The following is a 25330-nucleotide window of genomic DNA, read 5'->3' on the forward strand; positions in this document are numbered from 1 at the left end:
TGACCCTAATAAACCCGTTGTCCATATCAACATAATATTGACAGCTTCATGTGTGATTATGACCCTTTCTGTTGCACTGTTTTGTGGTGATTTCTCTGCAATCACCACTGCAACCTCCAACGTAGTCTTATTCTGTTATATAACTATAATTTAAAGCATTGAGAGGTTTTTGTGGCAGCAATGAAACCCTAAGCACCAAATAGCTGCTGTTTGTAGTGGGAATGTCACAGAAGCGGAGCAGTGCTGATTCACAGAGACCAAGCAGTGTTGATGTCACAAACAATCTGAGCAGTGACAGTAGCTTAGAGGCAGGGAGCCTAGCATCAGTTGTGAGACAAAGGGAGTAAAGTAGCACGTGGACCGAGGATCAGTCTCCCAATGAAATGGTAAGTGGAGCAGAGTGGAGGCGGAGGCCTGAGGGGAAAGGGGCATTTGTGGAGGGCCCATCTAAAGATGGGTGGGCAGAAGAAATGGGGGGTTCTGGGAAAGGAGGAGTCAGCACTCCAGAGAAGCAGAGAACCTAGAAGCGGGACAATAAAGCACACTGGAGCATGGGAATAAAGGGGAAGGGAAAAAGAGGAATCTGAAGAAGGGTGATCTGCATTGGCTGCAGTTGCAGCCTTCAGCCATTCCTTATTACTGATAACATGCTCATCAATTTACATGGTGGTTTACTTCCCTCTCCTCAACTAAGTCAGGACCTTACCTCAAAGAACTCACAATCTAAAGTCTTGCCATCGGGGTGGGGCTGTAACTGTGTGCACGGGTTCCAAGAACCCGGTACTGCTGCTGGGGCCACCGTGGTTACCGCAATGGGCACCCAGCGATGGCCTCCATGCCTCTTAGAAACATAGGAAGCTGCCTTATACTGAGGCAGGCCATTGGTCCATCTAGCTTACAAACTCTCGCGAGAGCTGCCACACATGGGATTAGCGACGGGTACGTTTAAGATAGATAGATAGATAGATAGATGGTATAGCATGAGCCACTGTGGTCTAATAGCCAGAGCTCATGGGGTCGCTTTCAGCAAATCAGTGTAGCCCTCGTTGTTCAAAATCTGTGTGCAGGTGATGAAGGGGATCCACCTGCTGCTCCTGTCCCTAACCTCCACACATTGACCATTACTAGCTGCAGCCAATATGCGAAGGCTAGCAGGCGTGACACTGTTGTTCCGGGCGCTTTCCAGATTACACCCTGCAACGGGGTCATGACATTTCTCTGAAGCATGCTTCCGCACTTCCTGTGTTGTGACACCGCAGTCCCTACGCTGACAGGACGGTGCCGTTCATATTTACAATGCCTTGTTTCCAATTTAATGTTGCGATATAGTGCTATAACGTTGTATATCTGGCGGGGGAAAGTTGTTTTTTTTCCGGGATATTCGTTTTCATGAGACTGCTCCCCCTGCTGGCGGTATTTTGCTATTTACGTTTTGAATGCAATTTGCCTGAACGGAAGCATTTTGCCGCAGTTGAGTGGCTCACTTGGAAAGCGCCCTGCAGTCTGTATTTGTCCTGAATAAGGTATGTCTCTCATACAACTTATCTCACATGCTTTTGGGGGAATAAAATGGGATACAATAAGTTAGGGGTTCTCAGACTTGGGTCCCCAGATGTTGCTGGACTACAACTCCCATTATCCCCAGCCACAATGGCACAATGGTCATTGGCCTTTGTAGCTAGAGGAGATGGGAGGTGTAGTCTAACAACAAGGTTGCTCACACAACTGAAAACTGGGTAGGACAAGTATCCTACCAAGGTTTGGGAGATGTATGTGCCCCCAATTTTCAGTTGTGTGGGAACAAACAGCTAGTTAGGAGGAGGGACAAGTGACTGTGTAGAATCAAGGTTGGAGGAAAAGCTGGGTAGGACAAAGCCGTCCTACTCACCTTTCTTACCCAGCATTTGACCATGATAGGAGGAAAAGCTGTTCTACCCAGCTCCTGTGTGAACAGCCTCAACTTCTGCTTGCCCTGCTTGTGGGATTCCCAGAGGTGTTTGGTTGGTCACTTTAGGAAACAGGATGCTAGACTTGATGGACCTTTGGTTTAATCCAGCAGAACTCTTCCGATGTTCTTAAATTCTGTGCTTTATTGTCTGAGTTTGTGAAACTTATGAAAACTGCATAATCATTAAAATTACAAATGGCTGGCAATCATAAGATTATAAAGTGCAAAGCTAGCCTCTTGTAAAGAAAAAAGCAGATGGTGGTCAATAAGCTACGTTTCCGCATTTCTTCTTCCCTGAGTGAATTCCACTTTACATCTCCTCTTGTAATAATTAAGGCGCAAATACTGTCCACTCACAACAGTCTTTGTTTAGAGAAGTCTTTGATAAAACAGGCCTCGCAGCGATGAATTCCAGAGGTACTTACTCCTACACAGGAATTCCCAGCCGCCTCCTCCTGCCTCTGTCACCTTGCCATGCTGTAAAAGGACTGGGAGAAGTGCCAGGGTCAGCGTAGGCATGAAACAAGACCTTTCACAGCATTCCGGATTTGCTCACCATCTTATCTAGACTATGCACAGCACAGAGACAGAATCCTCCTTTAAAATGTGTCTTATGGGCGGGAAACAGGAGCAAAGAGAGCCAGAAAAGGCAGGCAGGTTCCTGGGAGTGATTTCAGAGCAGAAAAATGTGCCTGAACCTCCCTCTTTGCCTCCCAGGCAAAGAATTTGCCATCCCCAAAGAAGCATGTCATTTGTCAGTTCATCCTGTCTCCTGAGGAGGCCCAGAGGTCCTTTTGCTGAGGGGGCAGGAGTGAAAGGTAAGCTGCCATCAAGCCACGCCTTGAACCTGTACAGTGATGCATTGTTTGCTGCTGATCCTTTGATGGTATCCCCTGGCATAAATTAAATGGGCCAGTCTTTTTGTGGGCTTTTATCATTGCAACACAGATGCCTGCAAGGCAGAGTCAGGGAGGGAAACAGACTGCACAAAGGAGCCTGCTGTGAGGCTAGCAAACTGCGGTGGCTCTTTTACGTCTCCGTTTGTGTTGCCTTTGATAATCCCGAAAGAACTGTGCAGCAGGAGAAATGGTTCAGGGGCATAACTACCATTAGGCAAGGGGAGACGCCTCGAGGCCCCCCCCCCAGGCAAGTCACATGTGAAGTGAGTGTGTGGGTATCAGCGAGGGTCCCATTTCAAAATTTTGTCTCTGGGCCCACTCCAGCCTCGTTATGCCCCTGAAATGGTTTCTCTGGTTCCAACCCCCACAAATAAGGTTTGAGAAGGGCTGAAGCAAATTAAGGCTCAAACTCCAAATTGTGACATATGAGAAAACACTGGACAAAGCCAGAGGGGTTGATTAGGGTCTGCTCGCGGAGTAGGGTCTGCTCTGCGTGGCAAACTAGACATGAAAATGGAGACACATGTATGCCCCACTTGCATGCAAAACAAGGGTTGGGGCAATACTTTAAGGTGGCTTCCCATGGCCACTGGCCTGTAAGTAAGGGACGTTTTGGTAAAATGTCAGGAACCGGGAATGTGCAGGTGTGACATCCGAACCCATAGGAACATAGGAAGCTGCCTTATACCAAGTCAGATTATTAGTCCATCTCACTCAGTATTGTCTACCTTGACTGGCAGCAACTTCTCCAAGGTTTCAGGCAGGAGTTTCCTACCTGGAGATGCTGATTGAACCTTCTGTATGCAAAGCAGGTGCTCTGCCACTGAGCTGCAGCCCCTTCCCCTAGTCCGGTTCCTGTGCCAGTTACTGAGTTCTGCCCATTCTCTTGAGATCCTCTGCCCAACTCAACTCTTGGTGACAACAGAGTGGAGGATCTTGGGAGACTGTTGGGTATAACCTGGTAAGCCGCTGTAGGAACCAGACTTGGGTGGGATCAGATGTTGACCCTGTTGGGAGCACATGCTCCCAGTTCTTGACGTTTTACCTAAATGCTCCCAACTTACTGGCTTGCCAACAGTTGCGTGAAGCTGCCCCAGGTGTCAAAGAATCCATGGGAGATGGGTGCTTAGCTTTTCCTTCTCCCATACCTAAGGTCCTTTCAATCCTTCCTACTGGCCCACTCACCTTTCTCCATTCCCAGCTTAGTGCAGGTTAAAAGCAATGCTGTTGATCTCTGGGCCATCTCTTATTAGTCCTAAAATAGATGTAGTATCTACCCTTCCTCCTTTCGTGGTTTTCTTACTGTGGCCAAGCATGAAAATGTGCAGAAGTTATAGTTCAGCCATTCGCCAAAGGCCTGAGATCAGGATTTGCACCCTGAATGCATGTTAAATTATAGTGATAAGGAAGTTATGCGGATCAGCCGTTCTGTAAGTTAAGATAAGCAGAGCTTTTGCCGAATACCTCACAGGCTCCTTGTTCTAATCCCTCACCCTAAAGTCTGGTTATAAATATGATGGATGGAATGTAAACGTCATAAAGATTAGCAAAAACCAGAGAGAGTAGAAAAATATGAGTTAGGACTTGGTGGCTTTTCTGCATTCCAGAGGAAAGTTGGGTAGATCCTTTGTTCGTCAGCATTCTGTCTCTTCTGCCCACTGCTTGAAATGGTAGAGGCAAGAGATGTTCATGTAAGGCTCCGCAAACATATTTTTAAAGCAGAACTTTCCTCTACCTGGATGTCCCGTTATGAAAAATATGTTATATTACTGAAAGGCACATCACGTTTTTCAGACAGGGTAGAGAGTACAGCGGCCCTCTTGAAAAATATTGGGACTGCCTTGAGAAGGGGAGGAAGAGGAACACTTTCCATTTGTGGTGTCTCTCTTTCTCTGGTGGATGGTGGTTTCTGTGTCTGGTGGTGAGAGGTTATACAGTAACTAAAGGTAAAGTGTGTCGTTGAGTCAGTGTTGACTGCTGGCGACCACAGAGCCCTGTGGTTGACTTTGAAAGAATACAGGAGGGGTTTACCATTGCCATTTCCTACGCAGTATGAGATGATGCCTTTCAGCTTCTACCTATATCGCTGCTGCCCGATATAGGAGTTTCCCCTACTCTGGGAAACATACCAGGAGGGATTCGAACCAGCAACCTCTGACTTGCTAATCAAGTCATTTCCCTGCTGCGCCATTAGGTGACTTATACAGTAACTAGTGGGTTTGTTTTTTTTCTAAGGATGGAAGTATCTTGTTCATTAAAACTCAGAAGATATTACTGTCTTTGAGAAAGAGCTGTATTGCTCAAAATGTGCCAGGTGCAAACATAGCTACTGGATTGTTTTACAATAAATGGGCATTCCCCCCCGCACCATAGATATCCCCCCCCTTTTTTTAATGAGGGGGGCAGTTTTGCCCCCACTGCAAAATTATCCCCAAGTGCAGATCTTCACTTTTCCCTATAAGAATAAATGGCAGCCCTATACTTATCTAACTTAGACTACTGTAAAATTATGGAGCACTGCTGTACATAAAACAACATAATGTGTCTCTAATATAAGGTTAGAAAGGTTTTATGATCAAGCAGAGCACCAAAAGTTACAGCTGGTCAGTCATATATTTTTACATATGTTTAACTGCACTGGTCAGTCTGTCAGAACAGATGGGGTAGGTAGCTGAATGCCATGTCAAATCTGTGAGTACGACCTTTGCTCAGCAAGACATTTGCTGTTAATTGATAAATTGGTGTCGTAAATCCATTGGCTACAAAAGATGATTCCCCCAAGTATCTCAGCTTAACTTTATTGCTTCTTCTATGTACCATCACTAAAATCTTGTTATCAGCAGACCACCCAAGAAAGACCCATCTCTTCTCATCCTGAGTGCTCTCCAAGAATGTAAACTTTACATCCTAAAGACTATTAAAACAAATGCTTTAAAAAGCAGTCAGCACATGGAAAATTTTGGGATTTTTAAAAGACTGGAACTTTCTCCTCTTGCCTGTTCCATTTATTGTGTGGGGGAAAACCCCAGTTTTGACTAATCCCTTAGCATCGTGGAAAAACACAACACACCTATTAACATATCCCTCAAAGGTGTCCAGAAAATTAAATTTACACCAATGTACTAAATTAGTAGATCGTGGCTTGCGTATCACACAATGTCCTGCCAATTCAGTTTCCACTGTGTTTTGTTTCTGCGGTGGTCTTAGTCTAGATGGTTAGCCATCATGAGATCTGTAGATGAAATATGGAGTATATATTTAACAATAAGGAAAACTAAAAAGTGGATTTTTAAGTGAAGAGAATTTTAATCCAAGAGGACTTCTGTACAAATAGAGATGAAAATCAGTTTTGAACAGGCATGACAAAGTTAGAAGGTAATTTATCAAAAGAAAAATGGAAAAGGATGTTTACAGTTAGGTCAGCAACATTTCCACACACGGGAATTACAAGGAAATCCTTACAAGATTCTGTATCAATGGTACCTCACTCCAGAAAGAACAAATAACATAAACAAACTGAATCAAGCAAGAAGCAAGAAATATGGTTATAGTAGAATGGATGTTTTGCATATTTATTGGTTTTGCTCACAAATTACAGAAAGTTGTTTAAGGGGTTTCAGGCTAATTTGAGTATATTTGGTATAAAACTCATTTATTCTAGGTTAGCCAAAGATTATGCTAAAATGTAATATATCCAACTTGTTGAAAATTCATTCATTCATTCATTTTATTTGACAAATTTATAAATTTACCCCTGCTAGTTGTGCAAAGAGGCACCTTGTTAACATGCTGATTCTCTTTATTTAGCAGGGGGAGAGTGACTGACCCTATCCACCCCCAGCACAGTACCTCCAGTGACTGTTGCTGGTGTCTGCCTTGTGTTTCTTTTTAGATTGTGAGCCCTTTGGGGACAGGGATCCATTTTATCTATCTATCTATCTATCTGTTTATTTATTTATTTATTTATTATTTCGCAATGGAAACTGCTTTGAAAACTTTTGTTGAAAAGCATTATATAAATATTTTGTTGTTTGTATGTTTGTTTATATACCACCCAAAACATATGTCTCTGGGTGGTTTGCAATGAAAACAGTACAAATTAAAACAGAATTAACAACAAATATTTATATACTGCTTTTCAACAAAAGTTTTGAAAGTGATTTACATAGAGAAATAATAAATAAATAAGATGGATCCGTGTTGCCAAAGGGTTCACAATCTAAAAAGAAACATAAGATAGATACCAGCAGTAGTCACTGGAGGGGTACTGTCCTGGGAGTGGATAGGGCTAGGAGCTCTCCCCCTGCTAAATAAAAGGAATCATTGTTTTAATCAAATTAAAACATTAATTTTAAGTTTAACACAATGTTAACACTGTTAAAATCTATTAAAAACTGTACATCTAATTCAAAGCCTGGGTGAACAAATGTGTCTTCATTGTCTTTTTAAAAGCTGAGAATGCATTCCAAAGCCTCAGGGCAGCAACAGAACAAGCCCATCCCTGAGTAGCCACCAGAGGAGCCAGTGACAACTACAGAAAAACCTCTCCAGATGATCTCAAAGGGCGGTGGGGGTCATGGTGAAGAAGCTGTTGAGGCTTTTCTCATGACCAGCAAAAATCGGGCTAAGAGAGCCTAGCCCAGTTTTTGCTGCTCATGTAAACCACTGGGCTCGCAGGCAGAGCCCGGTGGTTTACAAGTGGCTAACCCGTTTGAGAAGCCCTCCACTTAGCCCAGGTTAGCGGAGTGAGCGCTCTGCTAACCAGGGTTAACGGATCGTGTGCTGCTGCTCCATGCACGCTGTGGCAACTCATGAGGAGACCCCCGACCGGGAGGCTAAAAAGCAGCCTCCCGGCTTGGGGGTCTCTCCAGCATGCTCTGCGCACTCGCGCAGGGCATGGTGGAACTTCCGGGGGCCATGCGGCACCCGAACTCCCAAGCCCCCGCCGGCTCTGTGATGGCTCTGTGACGGATCAGCAGGCAGGGCTTGCTGATCATCTGTGGGGAGAGCGGGCTTAGCTCGCTCTCCCCACAAACGCTTTCAAAGAGGGTCTCACTGATCATGAAACCCACCTTCTTCTCTTAAATACCCAGGGCCTAAGGCATTTAGGGCTTTATAGGTTATAACCAGCACCTTATATTTTGCCCAGAAACTTATCGGCAGCCTCTTTCAACACAGGATTAATATGATCTCTCCAAGATGACCCAGAGACCAACTGGCTCCTGCATTCTGCACCAACTGAAGTTGCTGGACTACATACAAAGGCAGCCCCACATAGAGAGCATTGCAATAAAGTCTGAAGGTTGCCAGCATATGTACCACTGTTCTGAGCTCGTTTATCTCGAGAAATGGATGCAGCTGGCATCTCAGCTGAAGATAATTAAAATTACTTCTGGTCACGGCCTCAACCTGGGACACCAGGGAGAGCTTAGGATCCAGATGCACCCCCAGATTGTGTACCTGTTTCTTCTAGGGAAGTGTGATCCCATCCAGAACCAGCAGATCAAAGTCATGTCCCAAATTCCAACCCGGCACAATGAGTACCTCTATCTTATCTGGATTCAGTCTCAGTTTGTTATCCCTCGTCTAGCCCATAACCGCCTCCAGGTGGGCATTTCGGGAGGTTATGCTTTCTCCCAATGATGTTGACATGGAGAAATAAGCAGTGCCGTCCCTTGGGGGGAGGTGTCTTGGGGCGAAGGGGCCTGCCCCTTATGTCTGACATCAGCAGCGTCTGATGTCAGATGCAGCAGGGGGTGTGGCCTCATTCTGAAATGAGGCTGCACCCCCCATTTCAGAGCAAATGCTGGCCAGTGCTGTATATGCAGCGCTGCTGGTATTTGCTCTGAAACAGAGCATGCAGCCCCATTTCAGAGCAAATCATCAGGTGCAGGGGGTGTAGGGTTTGCTTCCCCCCCCCGGCAAGCACACATGGTGGTGGCGGGCAGCTACAGTGGCTGCTGCCAGGAGCCGAGCATGTGGGCAGTCTGTGAGGCTGCCCATCACTCACTGGCACAGCAGGGCCCCTCCAAACATGGGGCCTGGGGCTACCAGGGCTGGAAAGAGGTTTGGATGTCATCAGCATACTGATAACACTCTCCACCAAATCTCCTGATAGCAATAGCAATAGCAATAGCACTTACATTTATATACCGCTCTATAGCCGAAGCTCTCTAAGTGGTTTACAATGATTTTAGCATATTGCCCCCAACATTCTGGGTACTCATTTTACCGACCTCGGAAGGATGGAAGGCTGAGTCAACCTTGAGCCCCTGGTCAGGATCGAACTTGTAACCTTCTGGTTACAGGGCGGCAGTTTTACTACTGCACCACCAGGGGCTCTGATGATCTCTCACAGCAGTTTTATTTATTTATTTATTTATTTATTTATTTATTTATTTATTTATTTATTTATTTATTTTTGCATTTTTATACCGCCTTTCATTAAAATATAGCCCCAAGGCAGTTTACAAAAGTTAAAAACATACAATAAAAACACAATAAAAACAACATGCTAAGAGTATAAAAACATATAAAAACAGGCATAAAACAATACAACAAATATTCATGTAGATGTTAAACAACGTTGCTGACACTATGGAACCTATAGGAGGACACCATATGAAAGTTCAGATTTGGAAGAGCAACAGTCTCTAAGGGACACCATCTGGAATTTGTCCAAGAGGTAGGAGCAGAACCACGGCAGAGCAGTGCCTCCCAACCACAACCCTCTCAGACGCTCCAGAAGGATACTGTGGTCAATAGTATCTAAAGCCACTGAGAACTCCAAAAGAACCAACAGAGTCACACTCTCTCTGTCAATTCCCAATTGGAGATCATCCATCAGGACAACCAAGGCAGTCCCCACCCATAGCCCACCTGAAAGCCAGTTTGAAAGGGGTCTATAATCAGTTTCCCCCAAGACTGCCTGAAGATGGGAGGCCACCACTCTCTAGTCACATAAGGTGGAAGACAGGCCTACAGTTTCTTAATTCTGAGGGATCCAATGCAGGCTTCTTCAGAAGAGGTCTTATAATTGCCTTCTTGAGACAAGGTGGCACCCTGCCCTCCCTCAGAGAAGCATTTATAATCTCTATCAGGCCTTCTATGACAACCCCCCTGGCTGATAGTATAAGCCAAGTTGGACAAGGGTCAAGAGAACAGGTGGTAGATCGTATAGTTCCAAGCAGCTTGTCCATATCCTCAGGAGTCACAAACTGAAACTGATCCAGCCTAACCACATAAGAGAAGTTGATGATACCTCTGCATCAGGCACTGCAGCAGAGGTGTTAACAGCTAGGATCTTGGTGGTCTTGGAATGAAAATCTTCAGAGATTAAATAAAATTGTGGCTTAATAAATTTTGAAGCACTGCAAAATTGACTAAACTAGCAAGGTTTGTTCATGCCAAGAAAAGTCCACTGAGAAAGGATAATATTTATCTATTATGAGGTCCTTTTATTAGATCCTGGAATAGTAAATCATAAGTTAAATGTTTTTACATGATATGAATTATGTCTTATTATATGTGGTTATAAACTATTATTTTTTCTTTTGTTTTTATCATCTTATGTCCTCTTTTGAAGGAGCTATTGTGGTTTTTTGTATGTACGAAAAGTATGTGAACCTCGGTGCTTTTTATCAGAATATAAATTTATAAATTTGTATTTTTATAGCTAAATAAAATGAGTAAAAAACCATGGCTGACATCCTGATTAAATTACTCAAAAGAAGTTCTGCTGAATTAAGCAATCCTTTAGAATAACTCCTAGTCCTAAGTAGTGCTACTGAGTCTGGCTTTCAGCCAATAATTTTTTTAAAGGAGTGATCAAAAAAGAGGAGGCTGCCACTGCTGATGTTTAGTTCTGTGGGTCTAGCTCTGAAAAATAGGATCTTTAATGTCCAGTTACAACATACACACACACTTCTACAAAAGCTTATACAGGCACAAAGCCTAATACCTTGGTTAATCATGGTTGTGTTAAAATCATGAATCAAACTTCTTTAACATATTTACAATGGCTTTTGCATTTGGAAAGTCAGAATAGTTAATGACCCCCAAAGAAATTTTTCTTCCTTTCCTGTAGCTCTAATTCCTGGTGTCCTGCATTGCGGTTTGCATGAGATACTCAAGGAGCAGGAGAGGGCTTGATATTAATCCTTGTGCTAGGATTGCAGCTCCCTAGGAGTGACCTGGAGATTCCAGGATCAGCATCAATCAATCCCCAGGTGACTGTTGAGAGCAACCCTGGATATTTTAATTAGTAGTTCTGCAACATCTGGAGGGCCGCAGATTGGGGAAGCCTGCTCTACAGTGACTACAGAGCCCACTGTGGAGGTGTCAAATAGCTCTGGATGCGGGGAGACATGATAGAGGTCTATAAAATCATGCATGGTGTGGAGAAAGTGGATAGAGAGAAATTCTTCTCCCTCTCACACAACACTAGAACCAGGGGTCATCCCAGGAAATTGATTGCCAGGAAATCTAGGGCCAACAAACAGAAGTACTTTTTCACACAACGCATAATCCACTTGTGGAATTCTCTGCCACAAGATGTGACAGCCAACAACCTGGATGGCTTTAAGAGGGGTTTGGATAATTTCATGGAGGAGAGGTCTATCAACGGCTACTAGTCAGAAGGCTGTGGGCCACCTCCAGCCTCAAAGGCAGGATGCCTCCGAGTACCAGTTGCAGGGGAGTAACAGCAGGAGAGAGGGCATCCCCTCAACTCCTGCCTGTGGCTTCCAGCGGCATCTGGTGGGCCACTGTGCGAAACAGGATGCTGGACTAGATGGGCCTTGGGCCTGATCCAGCAGGGCTGTTCTTATGTTCTCCTCTTGTACGGTTTAATTAGATCAATTTCAGTGTGTGACTCCCGATGATGTGTGGACAAGCTGCTTGGGACACTTCACCTTACTACCTGTTCTCTTGATCCTTGCCTGACATGGCTTATACGATCTAGCAAGGAGGTTATTGGAGAGGGCCTTGTACAGAGGCGTAACTATAATAGGGCAAGGGGAGACAGTTGTCTGGGGGCCCACTGCCTTGGGGGGCCCCCCAGAGGCAAGTCACATGACTGACTCCCCCAGCCATGCACCCGCCTGGGCTTCCTTCACAGTTGTATTCATCCTCCAAAACTGATGTGAGTGTTGAGACCTGGAGCAACCAGAACAACGTGTCTTTCTCTAGTACCATTCAATGACTTGCATGTCCACAATTTACAAAACCTTAAAAAAAATAATTTAGGATGAAGTTCTATTGTGGCACATAGGTTTTTACTATGCTTTTTGTTACCACTATTCAGCCTCATTTAAGATTTTTTTACTTCATGAGCTGAGCTTCAGTGTGTGTGGGGGGGCCCATTTTAAAATCTTGTCTCTGGGCCCACTACAACCTTGCTACGCCCCTGCCTTGTTAAGATCATTAATGCTTCTCTGAGGGAGGGCAGGATGCCTCCTTGTCTCAAGGAGGCAATTATTAGACCTCTGTCAGAAAAACCTGCTTTGGATCCCTCAGAATTAGGCAATGATAGGCCTGTCTTGGACCTCCCATGGTTGGTCAAGGTGACTGAGAGGGTGGTGGCTTCTCAGCTCCAGGCAATCTTGGAAGAAGCAGATTATCTGGACACATTTCAAATTGGCTTTCGGGTGGAATATGGGGTTATGGGGTTGAGACAGCCTTGGTCGGCCTCTTGGATGATCTCCAATTAGGAATCAAAAGGGGGAGTGTGACTCTGTTCATCTTTTTGGATCGCTTGGTGGCACTGAATACCATTTTATCCTCCTGGAGCATCTAAAGGTTTGAGAGTGGGAGGTACCACTTTGCAGTGGTTCTGCTCCTGCCTCTTGGGTAGGTTCCAGATGGTGGTGCTCAGAGTTTATTGCTCTTCAAAACGAGAGCTAAAGACCGAATTCAGACATAACAGGAAACTGGAGGTCCCATCACCTCTGGTTTCCGTAGCCATATGTTCAAATGCAGGCAATCAGAGTTAAGGGAGAAGAAAAGTGACCCATGGTTTCCTCCCCCAACTCCAATCTGAACCTTTGGTTCACCCCTTCAACTCTGGTTGCATGGTGCTAGTGTTACGTCTGAATGCTGGCACCAGAGTTTCTCCATCATGGAACCGGAGTTGAGGGAGGAAGCTCCTCCCTCACCCTAGCTGCCATTGGCAACTGCCCTTCATTACAGAAGGAAGCCTCAGCAGCCAGTTCCCCCTCCTCTCTGCAGTCAGTGTGACTGCAGTTAGATCACTCTCCATTTCGTCCGAATATGAACAGGAAAGCAGGGGGAAGGGACATAGAACTGCAGGTCCATTGGACCCATGGTTCGGCATTACGTCTGAAGTTGGTGATTGTACAGGGTCCTGCAGGGCTCGATTCTATCTCCAATGCTTTTTAACATCTACATGAAGCCACTGGGAGAGATCATCAGGGGATTTGGTGCAAGGTGTTACCAATGTGCTGATGACACCCAGAATGTTGGGGGCAATATGCTAAATCATTGTAAACCGCTTAGAGAGCTCCGGCTATAGAGCGGTATATAAATGTAAGTGCTATTGCTGTTGCTATCTATTTCTCTTTATCAACTTCATCAGGAAATGGCCTAACTTCCCTAAATGCCTGCCTGGAGGCAATAATGGGCTGGATGAGGGAGAACAAACTGAGGCTGAATCCAAGGAAGACAAAAGTACTCATTGTGGGAGGTCAAGACTTTGGAAGTAGCTTATATCTGAATGGGTTTACACTCCCCCAGAAAGAGTAGGTATGTAGTCTGGGTCTACTTCTGGACCCAAACCTCTCTGTGGTCTCTCACATTGAGGCAGTGGCCAGGAGGGCTTTCTGTCAGCTTCAGCTGATACACCAGCTACATCCCTAAGAACATAAGAATAGCCCTGCTGGATCAGGCCCAAGGCCTACCTAGTCCAGCATCCTGTTTCACACAGTGGCCCACCAGATGCCTCTGGGGAGCCCAAAGGCAAGAAGTATGTGCATGCCCTCTCTCTTGCTGGTGCTCCCCTGCAACTGGTATGGAGAAGCATCATGCCTCTGAAGCTGGAGTTGGCCCACAGCCACCAGACTAGGAGACATGGATAGACTTGTCCTCCATGAATTTGTCTAAGCCCCTTTTAAAGCCATCCAAGCTAGTGGCCATCACCACATCCCATGGCAAAGAATCCCATAGATTAATTATGCACTGTGTGAAAAAGTACTTCCTTTTATCCATCCTAAATTTCCTGACCTTCAGTTTCATGGGATGACCCCTGGTTCTAGTGTTGTGAGAGAGGGAGGAAAATTTCTCTCTGTCCACCCTCTCCACTTCATGTATAATTTTATACTCCTAGTCAGACTCCCAGGGGATGAGGTGGGCTCCTAGCTCTTCTTGAACTCCAGAATGACTGGAACACCCCCAAAAGGGTCAGCCTCAGGAACAGCCAGGGGAGGAGGTTGGCTTGTCAGCTGAGTCCTCCTCCTGGCTTGCTGCATTCAGCCAGTTCCCTCTCCTGGAGAACTTGAGGCTCCCATACTCAGAAGCAGCTCCTCCTCATCAGCTGCCTTGTCTTTAAATCATGCTTACTCATGCTTATCATGCTTACTCATGCTCTTGTAACTTCTAGGATTGACTGCTGATGTGCACATTATGTGGGGCTGCCCTTGAAGACTACTCAGAAATTACAGCTGGTGCAGAATGCTGCAGCTCACCTCCTGATGAAAGTGGGGAGGTAAGAACACATTCTGTTAGTTCTGCACGGCAGTACTGCCTGTGAGCTTCTGACTCAGATCAAGGGACTGATGCTTACCTTGAAAGCCCTTTCACAGATGACCGAATTAAAAACAAGCTGATTTAAATCTTTAAAACTCAATTTTTAATCAAATAAAAATAATGATATCCTCTCTATAAATAACTAAAGAGCCACTCTGAGCCTGTTCCCATTTTGAGGCATGCAAATAGCCTTGCAAGTGATGCATCACATTCCTCCGTTAAAGGAATAGGGAGAGAAAGTAACGGCCGGAGGAGGTGATGATTCCCCACATCTTGTCAGGAAGCTCATCAGACATTCCTCAGATGGAAACGGTAATGGGAGATGAGCGCTAAGGATCTCTCCAAAATACCCTTCCTCTCAGATTGATTCTTGGATAAGGTGAGTTGGCCAAGAGGAAATGTCTTTTCAGTTTAGGCGTCTGCCTCTCAGGCAGCCATGCAATATGATCACTGCACGTTCCTCTTCCTACTGGGGTCATGTTGGGTAATGAGGCTAGGCTGTTTGCTACATGTACAGAACAGCCCAAGAGACACTGGAGACATGTTCTAACAGGAATATTTGTGGGTGAGAACTGGTAGTGCAGGGCTGCATCATAGCAGGAAGCATCACAGTGTCCATGGAGAAGGATAAGCCCCTTCTTTGCTTCTTGCTGGAATAGCATCATTGGCTCATCCACTCCAGCTTTTTTAGATATTGCAAGAGATAAAGGGTAAAGCCAAGTTGGTTTTGTAGGTTCCAATTTTGTACTGCATCCATTGGGGTGTGATTTCTTTCTTTATTTTTGCAAAATGGACCCTATTCGCCAAGTCAATAGCCCTATTCGCACATTATGTTCATAATAACCATGCTTACAATCTGTGTACAGTGTATGTATGTACATGTCCATACACAAGCATGTTGTGTTTAACACACATGCATTAAGTTCATTAAGTTAAACTCTGAGGAACAGGCTCAGAGTGGCTCTTCAGTTATTTACAGGGAAGATGTCAATATTTTTATTTGATTAAAAACTGAGTTTTAAAAATTTAAGTCAGCTTGTTGTTGTTAAGATATTCCCCTTAGGGGATGGAGCCACTCTGGAAAGAGCATCTAGGTTGCAAGAGCCAGTGTGGTATAGTGGCTAGAGTGCCGGACTAGGACCAGGGAGACCTGAGTTCAAATCCCCATTCAGCCATGAAACTAGCTGGGTGACTCTGGGCCAGTCACTTCTCTCTCAGCACAACCTACTTCACAGGGTTGTTGTTGTGAGGAGAAACCTAAGTATGTAGTACACCGCTCTGGGCTCCTTGGAGGAAGAGCGGGATATAAAATGTAAAATAAAATAAAGTTCCCTCCCTGGCATCTCTAAGATAAGGCTGAGAGACACTCTGCCTGCAACCTTGGAGAAGCCACTGCCAGTCTGTGAAGACAATACTGAGCTAGATGGACTAATGGTCTGATTCAGTATATGGCAGCTTCCTATGTTCCTATGTTCCTATTTCCTAGCTGTATTCTGCATTTGAGAGGGCCTATGACAAGGTTTACTTTTAAAGTGAAAATTTATATAGTCATTCACACAAAAACATCTGTAAGCATGTACAACATAGTATCTAAATAGTGCTACTGTCTGAAAGGTTTTCTGGGAGCCAGTTTGGAGAGTGGGGGAGTGCATATAAGGGCCAAACTACACCTTATGTTATGCCTATTATTATTTATTTTTTATTTATGTATTTATTACATTTCTATACCACCCAAAATTTGCGTCTCTGGGTGGTTTACAATTAAAATTTAAAACATCAAATCACTTAACAATTAAAATCATGTAAAATATTAAAAATTTTAAAACATTTAAAACCAAGTATTTTTTAAAAAAGGAAAAGAAAGGGAAAAAAGGTTTTTTCCCTTTTCTTTTTCTTCTTAGAACCATAGATCTAATTAAAAGCCAGGGTGAATAAATGTGCTTTTTAAAAAGTTGCCATTGATGGGGAGGCTCTTATCTCAACAGGGAACGCATTCCCAAGTCCAGGGGCTGCAATGGAGAAGGCCTGTTCCCCAATAGCCACCAGGCGTGTTGGCGGCACCCGCAGACGAACCTCTCCAGATGATCTTAACAGGCAGTGGGGCTCATGGCAAAGAAGACGTTCTCTTAAATACCCAGGGCCTAAGCTGTTTAGGGCTTTATAGGTAATAACCAGCACCTTGTATTTTGCCCAGAAACGTATCAACAGCCAGTGTAGTTCTTTCAACACAGGAGTAATATGGTCTCTCCTTGATCTATTTATTTATTATTTATTTAACATATTTTTATACCGCCCAAAACTTGCGTCTCCGGGCAGTTTACAACCAGATAAAAACAAAGGTAAAACATTAGTAAAAAAAAACAACACAAGAAATTTAAAACACAGCAATTAAAAAAATTTTTTTAAACAATATTCTAAAAACAACATTAAAACAATTAAAACAATATCAGTTAAAAGCCTTGGTGAACAGATATGTCTTTAAAGACTTTTTAAAAATTGTCAGAGATAGGGAGGCTCTTATTTCACTAGGGAGCGCATTCCAAAACCTCGGGGCAGCAACAGAGAAGGCCCATCCCTGAGGAGCTGCCAGACGAGCCGGTGGCAAAAGCAGACAGACCTCTCCCGATTATCTCAGTGGGCGGTGGGGTTCATGCAGAAGAAGGTGTTCCCTTAAATACACAGGGCCCAAACTGTTTAGGGCTTTATAGGTTATAACCAGCACCTTGTATTTTGCCCGAAAACATATTGGCAGCCAGTGTAACTCCTCCAATACAGGAGTAATATGGTCTCTCCTAGATGACCCAGAAAGGAGCCTGGCTGCTGCATTCTGGACCAACTGTAGTTTCCGGACTACGACCAAGGGCAGCCCCACATAGAGCGCATTGCAGTAATCCAGTCTGGAGTTTACCAGCAGATGTACCACTGTTTTGAGATTGTCTATCTCAAGAAACAGGTGCAGCTGGCATATCAGCCAAAGCTGATAGAAGGCACCTCTAGCCACTGCCTCAACCTGGGTCACCAGGGAGAGACTCTGATCCAGAAGCACCCCTTGACTGTGTACCTGTTCCTTCTAGGGAAGTGTGACCCATCCAGAACAGGCAGATCAAGATAGTCTCTCGAGTTTCGACCCTGCACAATGAGTACCTCCGTCTTATCTGGATTCAGTCTCAGTTTGTTATCCCTCATCCAGCCCATTACTGCATCCAGACAGGCATTTAGGGAGGTTATGCCCTCTCCCGATGATGCTGACATGGAGAAATAGATGTGGGTGTCACCAGCATACTGATAGCACCAAGCACCAAATCTCCTGATGATCTCTCCCAGAGGTTTCATGTAGATGTTAAACAACATTGGAGACAATACGGAGCTCTGAGGGACACCATACAAAAATTAAGATTTTGAAGAACAACAGTCTCCAAGGGACACCATCTGGAACCTGCCCAAGAGGTAGGAGTGGAACCACTGCAGAGCAGTGCCTCTCATTCCCAACCCCCTCAGACGCTCCAGAAGGATACTATGGTTGATAGTACCGAAAGCCGCCGAGAGGTCCAGAAGGACCAACAGAGTCACACTTCCTCTGTCAATTCCCAGCTGGAGATCAGCCATCAGGCCAACCAAGGCAGTCTCCACCCCATAGCCAGCCCGGAAGCCAGTTTGAAATGGGTCTAGATAATCTGTTTCCTCCAAGACTCTCTGGAGCTGGGCAGCCACCACCGTCTCAATGACCTTGCCCAGCCACAGAAGGTTGGAGATAGGCCTGTAGTTACTTAGCTCTGAGGGATCCAAAGTAGGCTTCAGAAGCAGTCTAATAATTGCCTCTTTAAGACTAGGAGGCATCCTACCTTCCCTCAGAGAAGCATTTATAATCTCTACCAGGCCTTCTACAACGACCTCCCTGCCAGATAGTATAAGCCATGTCGGGCAAGGATCAAGAGAACAAGTGGTGGGCCACACACACCATTCCAATCAGCTTGCCCACATCCTCAGGAATCACAAACTAGAACTGATCCTACCTAACCACATAAGAGGAGTCGCTGGATACCTCCACATCAGACACTGACATAATTGTGGAGATGGAATCTAAGTCAGCCCAAATACGAGAGATTTTGTCTACAAAGAATTCATTAAACACATCACAGTTATGGTAGATGGTTCTAGATTCTGATTCAAGGGAGGAGGGGCACATACTAGCCCTCTCACAACCCTGGACAACTCCACTGGATGTGCACTTGCAGATGCAATATGGGCAGAAAAGAATCGCTTCTTTGCCACACGTATCACCTGAGCATAGATCTTCAAATGAGCTCTATGTTGCAATCTGTCGGATTCAAGCCGAGTCTTTTTCCACTTGCGCTCCAGTCATTTACCTTGCCGCTTCAGCCCCCGTATTTCTTCCGTATACCAAGGGGCCAGTTCTGAAGCAGGTCGGAGAGGATGCTTAGGAGCCATCATGTTTACTGCCCTGGTGAGTTTGCTATTCCAATTCTCCACTAGGGCATCGACAGGATCACCAGCAGAGCCAACACTAAATCCTTCCAAGGCTTCTTGAAATCCTATAGGATCCAATAACCTTCTCGGGCGGACCATCCTAATAGGTCCCTCACCCCTGCGAAGGTGCGATGTGACTGTGAGTCCAACCTTAACCAGATGGTGGTCCGTCCATGACAATGGGGAAATCACATGATTCCCCACATACGGAACACCACCCTGATCAGAGTGAAAGACCAAATCAAGCATGTGACCTGCAATGTGCGTCGGTCCCAAGACCACTTGAGATAGACCCATAGTCGTCGTGGCCACTATGAACTCCTGAGCCCCCCCAGACAAATTGGTCCCAAAATGAACATTGAAGTCCCCCAGGACCACAAGCCTGAGAGACTCCAACAACAAACCTGAGACCAAGTCCGTCAGCTCAGTTAGGGACTCTGTTGAGCAGCAAGACAATCGGGGCAAAAGGACCAACAGAAGTCCCAGTCTATCCCTGGTCCCCAAACTTAAGTACACACATTCAATATGGTCCGACACTCTAACAGGGATCCTGGTAAGGGAGATATTATAGATCACAGTCACTCCACCTCCCTGCCCGTGGTCCCTCACCTGCTCCTCAACAGAGTACCCTGGAGAGAGAAGCTGGGACCACACTAGGCCACAAGCCTCCCCCAAACAGGTCTCTATAATACATACCAGGTCAGCACCTTCATCCAGAATTAAATCAGGGATTGTTTCTGATTTGTTCCAGACCGACCTGGCATTACAGAGGAGCTAGGTGAGGTTCCAAGGGTGGTCGGCACTGCTCCCCAACGTCAAAGAGCTGGCAGGACAGTCAGAAGGGGAAACAGCTATTAGATTTCTATGTTCCCTTCCCCTGTAACAACCCATTGACCTGTCAACATTACTTCTTCGGTTTCCCACCACCACCAGGATGACTGCCCCACAGTCAGTGGACACGCCTCCTGTCTCCGCATCTCCAGGCAAACCCAGACACCCAAAGACCAACATTCTAAGACAAGATGACCCAGAGACCAACCTGGCTGCCGCATTCTGAACCAACTGCAGTTTCAGGACTACATACAAAGGCAGCCCCACATACAGCGCATTACAGTAATCTAGCCTAGAGGTTACCAGCATATGTACTACTGTTTTGAGGTCATTCATCTCAAGAAATGGACGCAGCTGGCGTATCAGCTGAAGCTGATAAAAAGCACCTCTGGCCACCATCTCAACCAGGGATACCAGGGAGAGGTTTGAATCCAGAAGCACCCTCAGACTGCATATCTGTTCCTACTGAGGGAGTGTTTTGATCCAGAACAGGCAGATCAAAATCATCTCCTGAGTTCCTAATCCAATCTAATCTAATCTAATCCTTTCCTTTCCTCTGTTGTCTCCCAGAGTATAATTGAGATGGTAAGCCTGAGGGGGCGGAGATTTACTTTTGAATACCCTGTAAAGCACTATTCAGGGCTGGCCTTAGGGATTTTGGTGCCCTAGGCAAAGTTTGACTTTGGCACCGTCTAAGCTGAGCAGTTTGGAGCCCTAGCTTTAACTTGCCCAGACAGGTCAAATGACCAGCCCACACAGATGACCAGCAAATGACTAGCCTGTGCTTGTTTGGGGAGAGAGTGGAGAGGGGAAAGAGTAGAGGAGCTCAGAGCCCGCCTGCTACTCTCCTTCCTCTATTGCAGCTGCCTCCAGGGCCGTAGCTAGCGGAGAGGAGGCCCGTGTTCATCCCTCTCTGTGGCGGCCCCCCAGAGTGAGGGAGATGATGAAAAAAATAGGGAGGAGTGGAGCTGGAGGGCCCTCAGGAGCTGGGGGCCCGTGTTCTTTGAACCCTTTTGCTCAATTATAGCTATGCCCCTGGCTGCCTCCTTCCCTTCAGCAGTGCCGGCCCTGCGATCCTCAGAGCCAATCAAACTCTCTGTCTCCTTGTGAGAAGCTTCCCTCTACAAACAACCAGGCCCAGCCGCAGGCAAGCTAACTGTTGTGCAGACCTCTTACTTCCACTATGGGGTCCAGACACTTGAGAAACGAGGATGGAGGCTCCCACCTGAGCAGCCACAGCAGTAACAGAATCGAGCAAGGCAGGGAGAGGAAGGGACAGAGAGCACTGAGCAGGGAGAAGGAGGAAAGCAAGCCAGAGACCACTGGGACATGGGCCCTTCCCACTTGAAATTCTGCCTAGAGAGCTGTGGTGCCCCATAAGAACTGATGCCCTAGGTGACCACCTAGCTGTGCCTAGTGGACAAGTCCTTGGCACTATTCATATGGACAGAACTATATAGCATTTAAATGTATTGAGGCTGTTCCCATGCGCAGCCTAACCCAGGCTGCATGTGAGAACCACCGAGATTGGGCCCAATCCTGGTGGGTCAGCACCACCTAGCCCAGCTTTTTAACCCAGCTGTTAGTCAGGGTTTAGGGAGAGAGCTCACACTTGACAGCAACCAAGCCACTCAGTGTGGGAGTCTGTTCAGAAAGGGATGAAGCAGAGAAGTTGTCGAGTCTTCAGAGCCGGAAGCAGAGTAGGGCACGACAAGAGACAGTGTTCCTGTCAGAAACCAATCTGGGTCGCAGAGGCTAACACACGGCTAGGAACCTCTCTGGTTCAGGTTAGGGGCTGGTAAATGCTCCACGAAAGACGTGTGTTGTCTTCCAGCACCTGATTGCAGGCTGCAGACGTGATTTATAGTCTGAGCTGATAACTCCTAGCTGGCAGGGATTCAGGGCTTATCAGCTTTCTGAAAGCTTTCCTACTTCTCCTGATGGTTTCCAGCTGTTGGTGCCCTCTTGTGACTCACCTCTGTTGCGGAGTCATGGGGCGGGGGGGTTGCCTGTTTATCTCATCACCTGATTCCTCAGTCCCTGACTCTGCTGCTTCAGACTGCTGTGTTTGTTCTGGAGCAGCAGCTGGACCTGCTTCGGCTATTTCTTGGGAACTGACAGCCGGGCTCTGTCCCCCAGGTACCCCTGCGTTGGCTGGAGGGCTGTCAGTATCCCCTTCCTCCTCACTTTCTGAGACTGGGGGCGTGACAGCCCTTAACCCAGGCTCGTGTGTCTCTTTGGGCTGCACACACACAGCCCAAGGGGACACAGAGACAGATGCCTAGAGCACCTGTCTCCTGGAGGAATCCCCCATTGCACCACGCTTGGATTGTGGGATACCCAGAAGCCGGAACGTGTCATCCCGGCCCTCTGGAGCTTAGTCATCTGGTGCTCCCAGCGCACATTTACTGATCATCTGGGGGGAAGGTCAGGTTTGCGCAGCGTTCCTCTCCCCCTGCCTGGTAGGTTGTGTGAATAGCTCCATTATCTTTCTTAAAATCCTCTTATTCACAGAGGATAAAGAAGGTTAAATAATATCCTACAAGGCTTCTTTCCGGTGCAAGCCTCACTGCAATTAATGTGGCTGACATAAGAGCACAGTTGTGTTCTTTTCCTTTCTTTATCCTTTCTTTTTGTAGTTCATGGGAGCTTTCATAAGAGAAAACCCCCGTAGATCATTCCCCAAGTAAATGAATACTTGTTCGCATAAATGGCAAAGTTAAAAAGTGATGCTTCTAATGAGGACGTTTCTCCCAGCTGCCACTTTCACAAATCCATCTTTTTGGTGCCTTAATTCTGAAGCTTTTATCTTTGAGCAGTTTGATCCTATATTATTAACCACTTTGAAAACCCGGCCTGGATTTTGTAGCTAAGAAATTGGCAAGAACAGCAGGCCACGGAGAGCACCGTGCTTTAAATTACATAAGGGCCATCCGCTTTCTCCACCTGTTTTAGTAACTGGTGTGGCTAATGAAGCACAGAAAATGCTGCTAAATGCATTTTTACAGATGACTGCTGCTTGCGTCCAGCTGCTGTAAGGGTTTCCCCTCCTCCCGCCTATTCCATTAGTAAGAGGACTGGGAAATACAGAATGGCAAATATTTGCCCGAATCACTGCGAAAATCCAAAGATAAAAGTGGTCACGAAGTTGCAAAGCCTGCAAGATTTCTCTCCATTTGGAAAGCCTATGAGATAATCAGATTATGTGGAACAATAAATGGAGGTTTGAATGTGCTGACTTGGTCATGCATTCAACCACATTTGGAGTGGTTTTACTATAGCCTGGGGAAATAGTAGTCACACTGTGAAGACCTCAGTGAAAAGAAAGAGGTTTCATCTGGGTAGACTCCGTCCAGAATAATGTTTGCTAATATTTCACTATGTTGTATAAAGCTTCTTCCTTTCAGAGTTCTGGAGATAAGCAAAACAACAGTTTGTATTGCCTGTGTGTGTGTGTGTGTGTGTGTGTTGTGTGTACACAATACTTTCTATAGCAAAGATCCCCCCCCATTATTTTTCAAGAGGGGGCATTTTGGAAAAAGAACAAAACAAACCCCTTTGTGAGAGCCATTTCCCATTGTGCTGATCTCCATGCTGTGCTCCGCTTTCCCCAGAATCAGGGTCCCTTGGTGTGTCCATCTTGGAAGGTGTACCCAGAATACTGGGAAGCAGCACTCTTTTGCTGGAGAGCTCTCTGGGGAAAGTGTTGGGAGGGACTGAACTGCCCTGTGTTACATGCCTGCCTTCCGAGATGGCACTGGGACATGAGAGGACTCGGTTTCCCTTAAAGGAGCTTCACTGTCACTGGGCAAAGTGCAGCACTGTGTGGTGGGCAGTCCACTCTGTGGTGCCAGGGGTTGGACAAAGTATTGGGCATCTGCCAAAGGTTTGTCCAGGTTTGACAATGAGTAAGGGAGCCACTTTTAGAGTCACTGGGGGCCGCCACTGGCTCCTGCACCTTGCAATGAAGAACAGTGCTCTATAGCATTTTTAGGATACAAGGCAACAAATAGCAACTGCACCTGAGATGTAAGTCACTAAAACTCACATTTTACAGATGGGAGGCCGATAGGTACTGGCTTCCTTAAAGTCACCTGGGGAATCCATGACTAAGTGGATTCATCCATGAATGCGGCAGCCAGGTTGGTCTCTGGGTCATCTCGGAAAGACCATATTACTCCCGTATTGAATGATCTACACTAGATGCTGATAAGTTTCCCGGCAAAATACAAGGTGCTGTACAGCTCTAAATGGCTTGGACCCTGGGTATTTAGGAAAACGTCTTCTTTGTCGTGAACCATTGAGATCATCAGGAGAGGTCAGTCTGCAGTTGCCACCAGCTCGTTTGATGGCTACTCGGGGACAGGCCTTCTCCGCTGCTGCCCCAAAGCTTTGTATCATGCTCCCTGCTGAAATAAGAGCCTCTCCACCTCTGACGACTTCTAAAAAGCCTGTAAAGATGCATCAATTCACCCAGACTTTTAATTAAAGATTGTTTTAATAGTTTTAACTTTGTTTTAAAATGTTGTTTTAAAATTTAAATTGTTATAACTCCTGCTAACTGGGCAAAGGGGCACCTTTTTAACATGGTGATTCTCTTTATTTAGCAGGGTGGGGGGGAGTAACTGCCCCTATCCACCCCCAGCACAGTACTTCCAGTGGCTGTTGCTGGTGTCTATCATGTTTTTTTTTAATTGTGAGCCCTTTCGGCAAAGGGATCCAACTTATTTACTTATTCTTTCTCTGTGTAAACCACTTTGGAGCCTTTTGTTGAAAAGTGGTATATAAATAGTTGTTGTTGTTGTTACAATGTTTTAACTTTTTCTGTATCATTTATTTTGTTTTAATGAATGTTTAATTTTTCTCTTGTCATTTATTTTAAATAATGTTTTGATTTTTTTTTATTTTTTTTGCTTGCTTACTGTGTTGAAAACCACTCAGAGACGTGAGTTTTGGGCAGTATAAAAATATGTTAAATAAATAAAATAAAATAATAAGAATAGGAACCAAGATTTGCCAGGACCAGAACTCCAACTGTTTCATACATTCCACACCAACAAACCCAATTTTTTCATTGCTTGTACATCCACCAGGAACTGCAGCCAATTAACGATATGTTTTCCCACTTCCTCCAAGAAGCGGAAGGTAGGTTACAGTCTCTCCCCACCTTAATTATATCCATGCAACAACCCTGTGAGGTAGGTTAGGCAGAGAGAGAAAGGATGACTATCCCAAGGAGCTTCATGGCTGAGTGGGGATTTGGACCTGTGTTTTCTCAGTCCAGCACTATGAACACTATATTGCACAGCTGCCAGCTGTACTAATGAAACAGTAGGAGTTCTGACTCACAACCCCATGATTGGCTTATAGTATTACATTCAAATTAATGACTACACTAAACTTG

General features: G+C 45.6%; 1 protein-coding gene across 3 annotated transcripts in view; it reads left to right on the forward strand.

The window, feature by feature from the left end:
• The window catches only part of LAMA5 (laminin subunit alpha 5), a 362437-nt gene that overhangs the window by 9613 nt on the left and 327494 nt on the right, over window positions 1-25330 (forward strand). The window contains exons 1-2 of one of the 3 annotated variants that reach the window (XM_053245481.1): window positions 339-386; window positions 14462-14566. In XM_053245481.1, coding sequence (XP_053101456.1) covers window positions 14474-14566 — 93 coding nt within the window. In that variant the 5' untranslated portion in view covers window positions 339-386; window positions 14462-14473. Of the gene's footprint in view, window positions 1-338; window positions 387-2665; window positions 2767-14461; window positions 14567-25330 lie in introns of those variants that run through there. The other 2 variants (XM_053245483.1, XM_053245482.1) reach the window with 2 other exon arrangements.

Source organism: Hemicordylus capensis, chromosome 4, assembly GCF_027244095.1.
Source record: "Hemicordylus capensis ecotype Gifberg chromosome 4, rHemCap1.1.pri, whole genome shotgun sequence".
Classification (NCBI taxonomy): Eukaryota; Metazoa; Chordata; class Lepidosauria; order Squamata; family Cordylidae; genus Hemicordylus; species Hemicordylus capensis.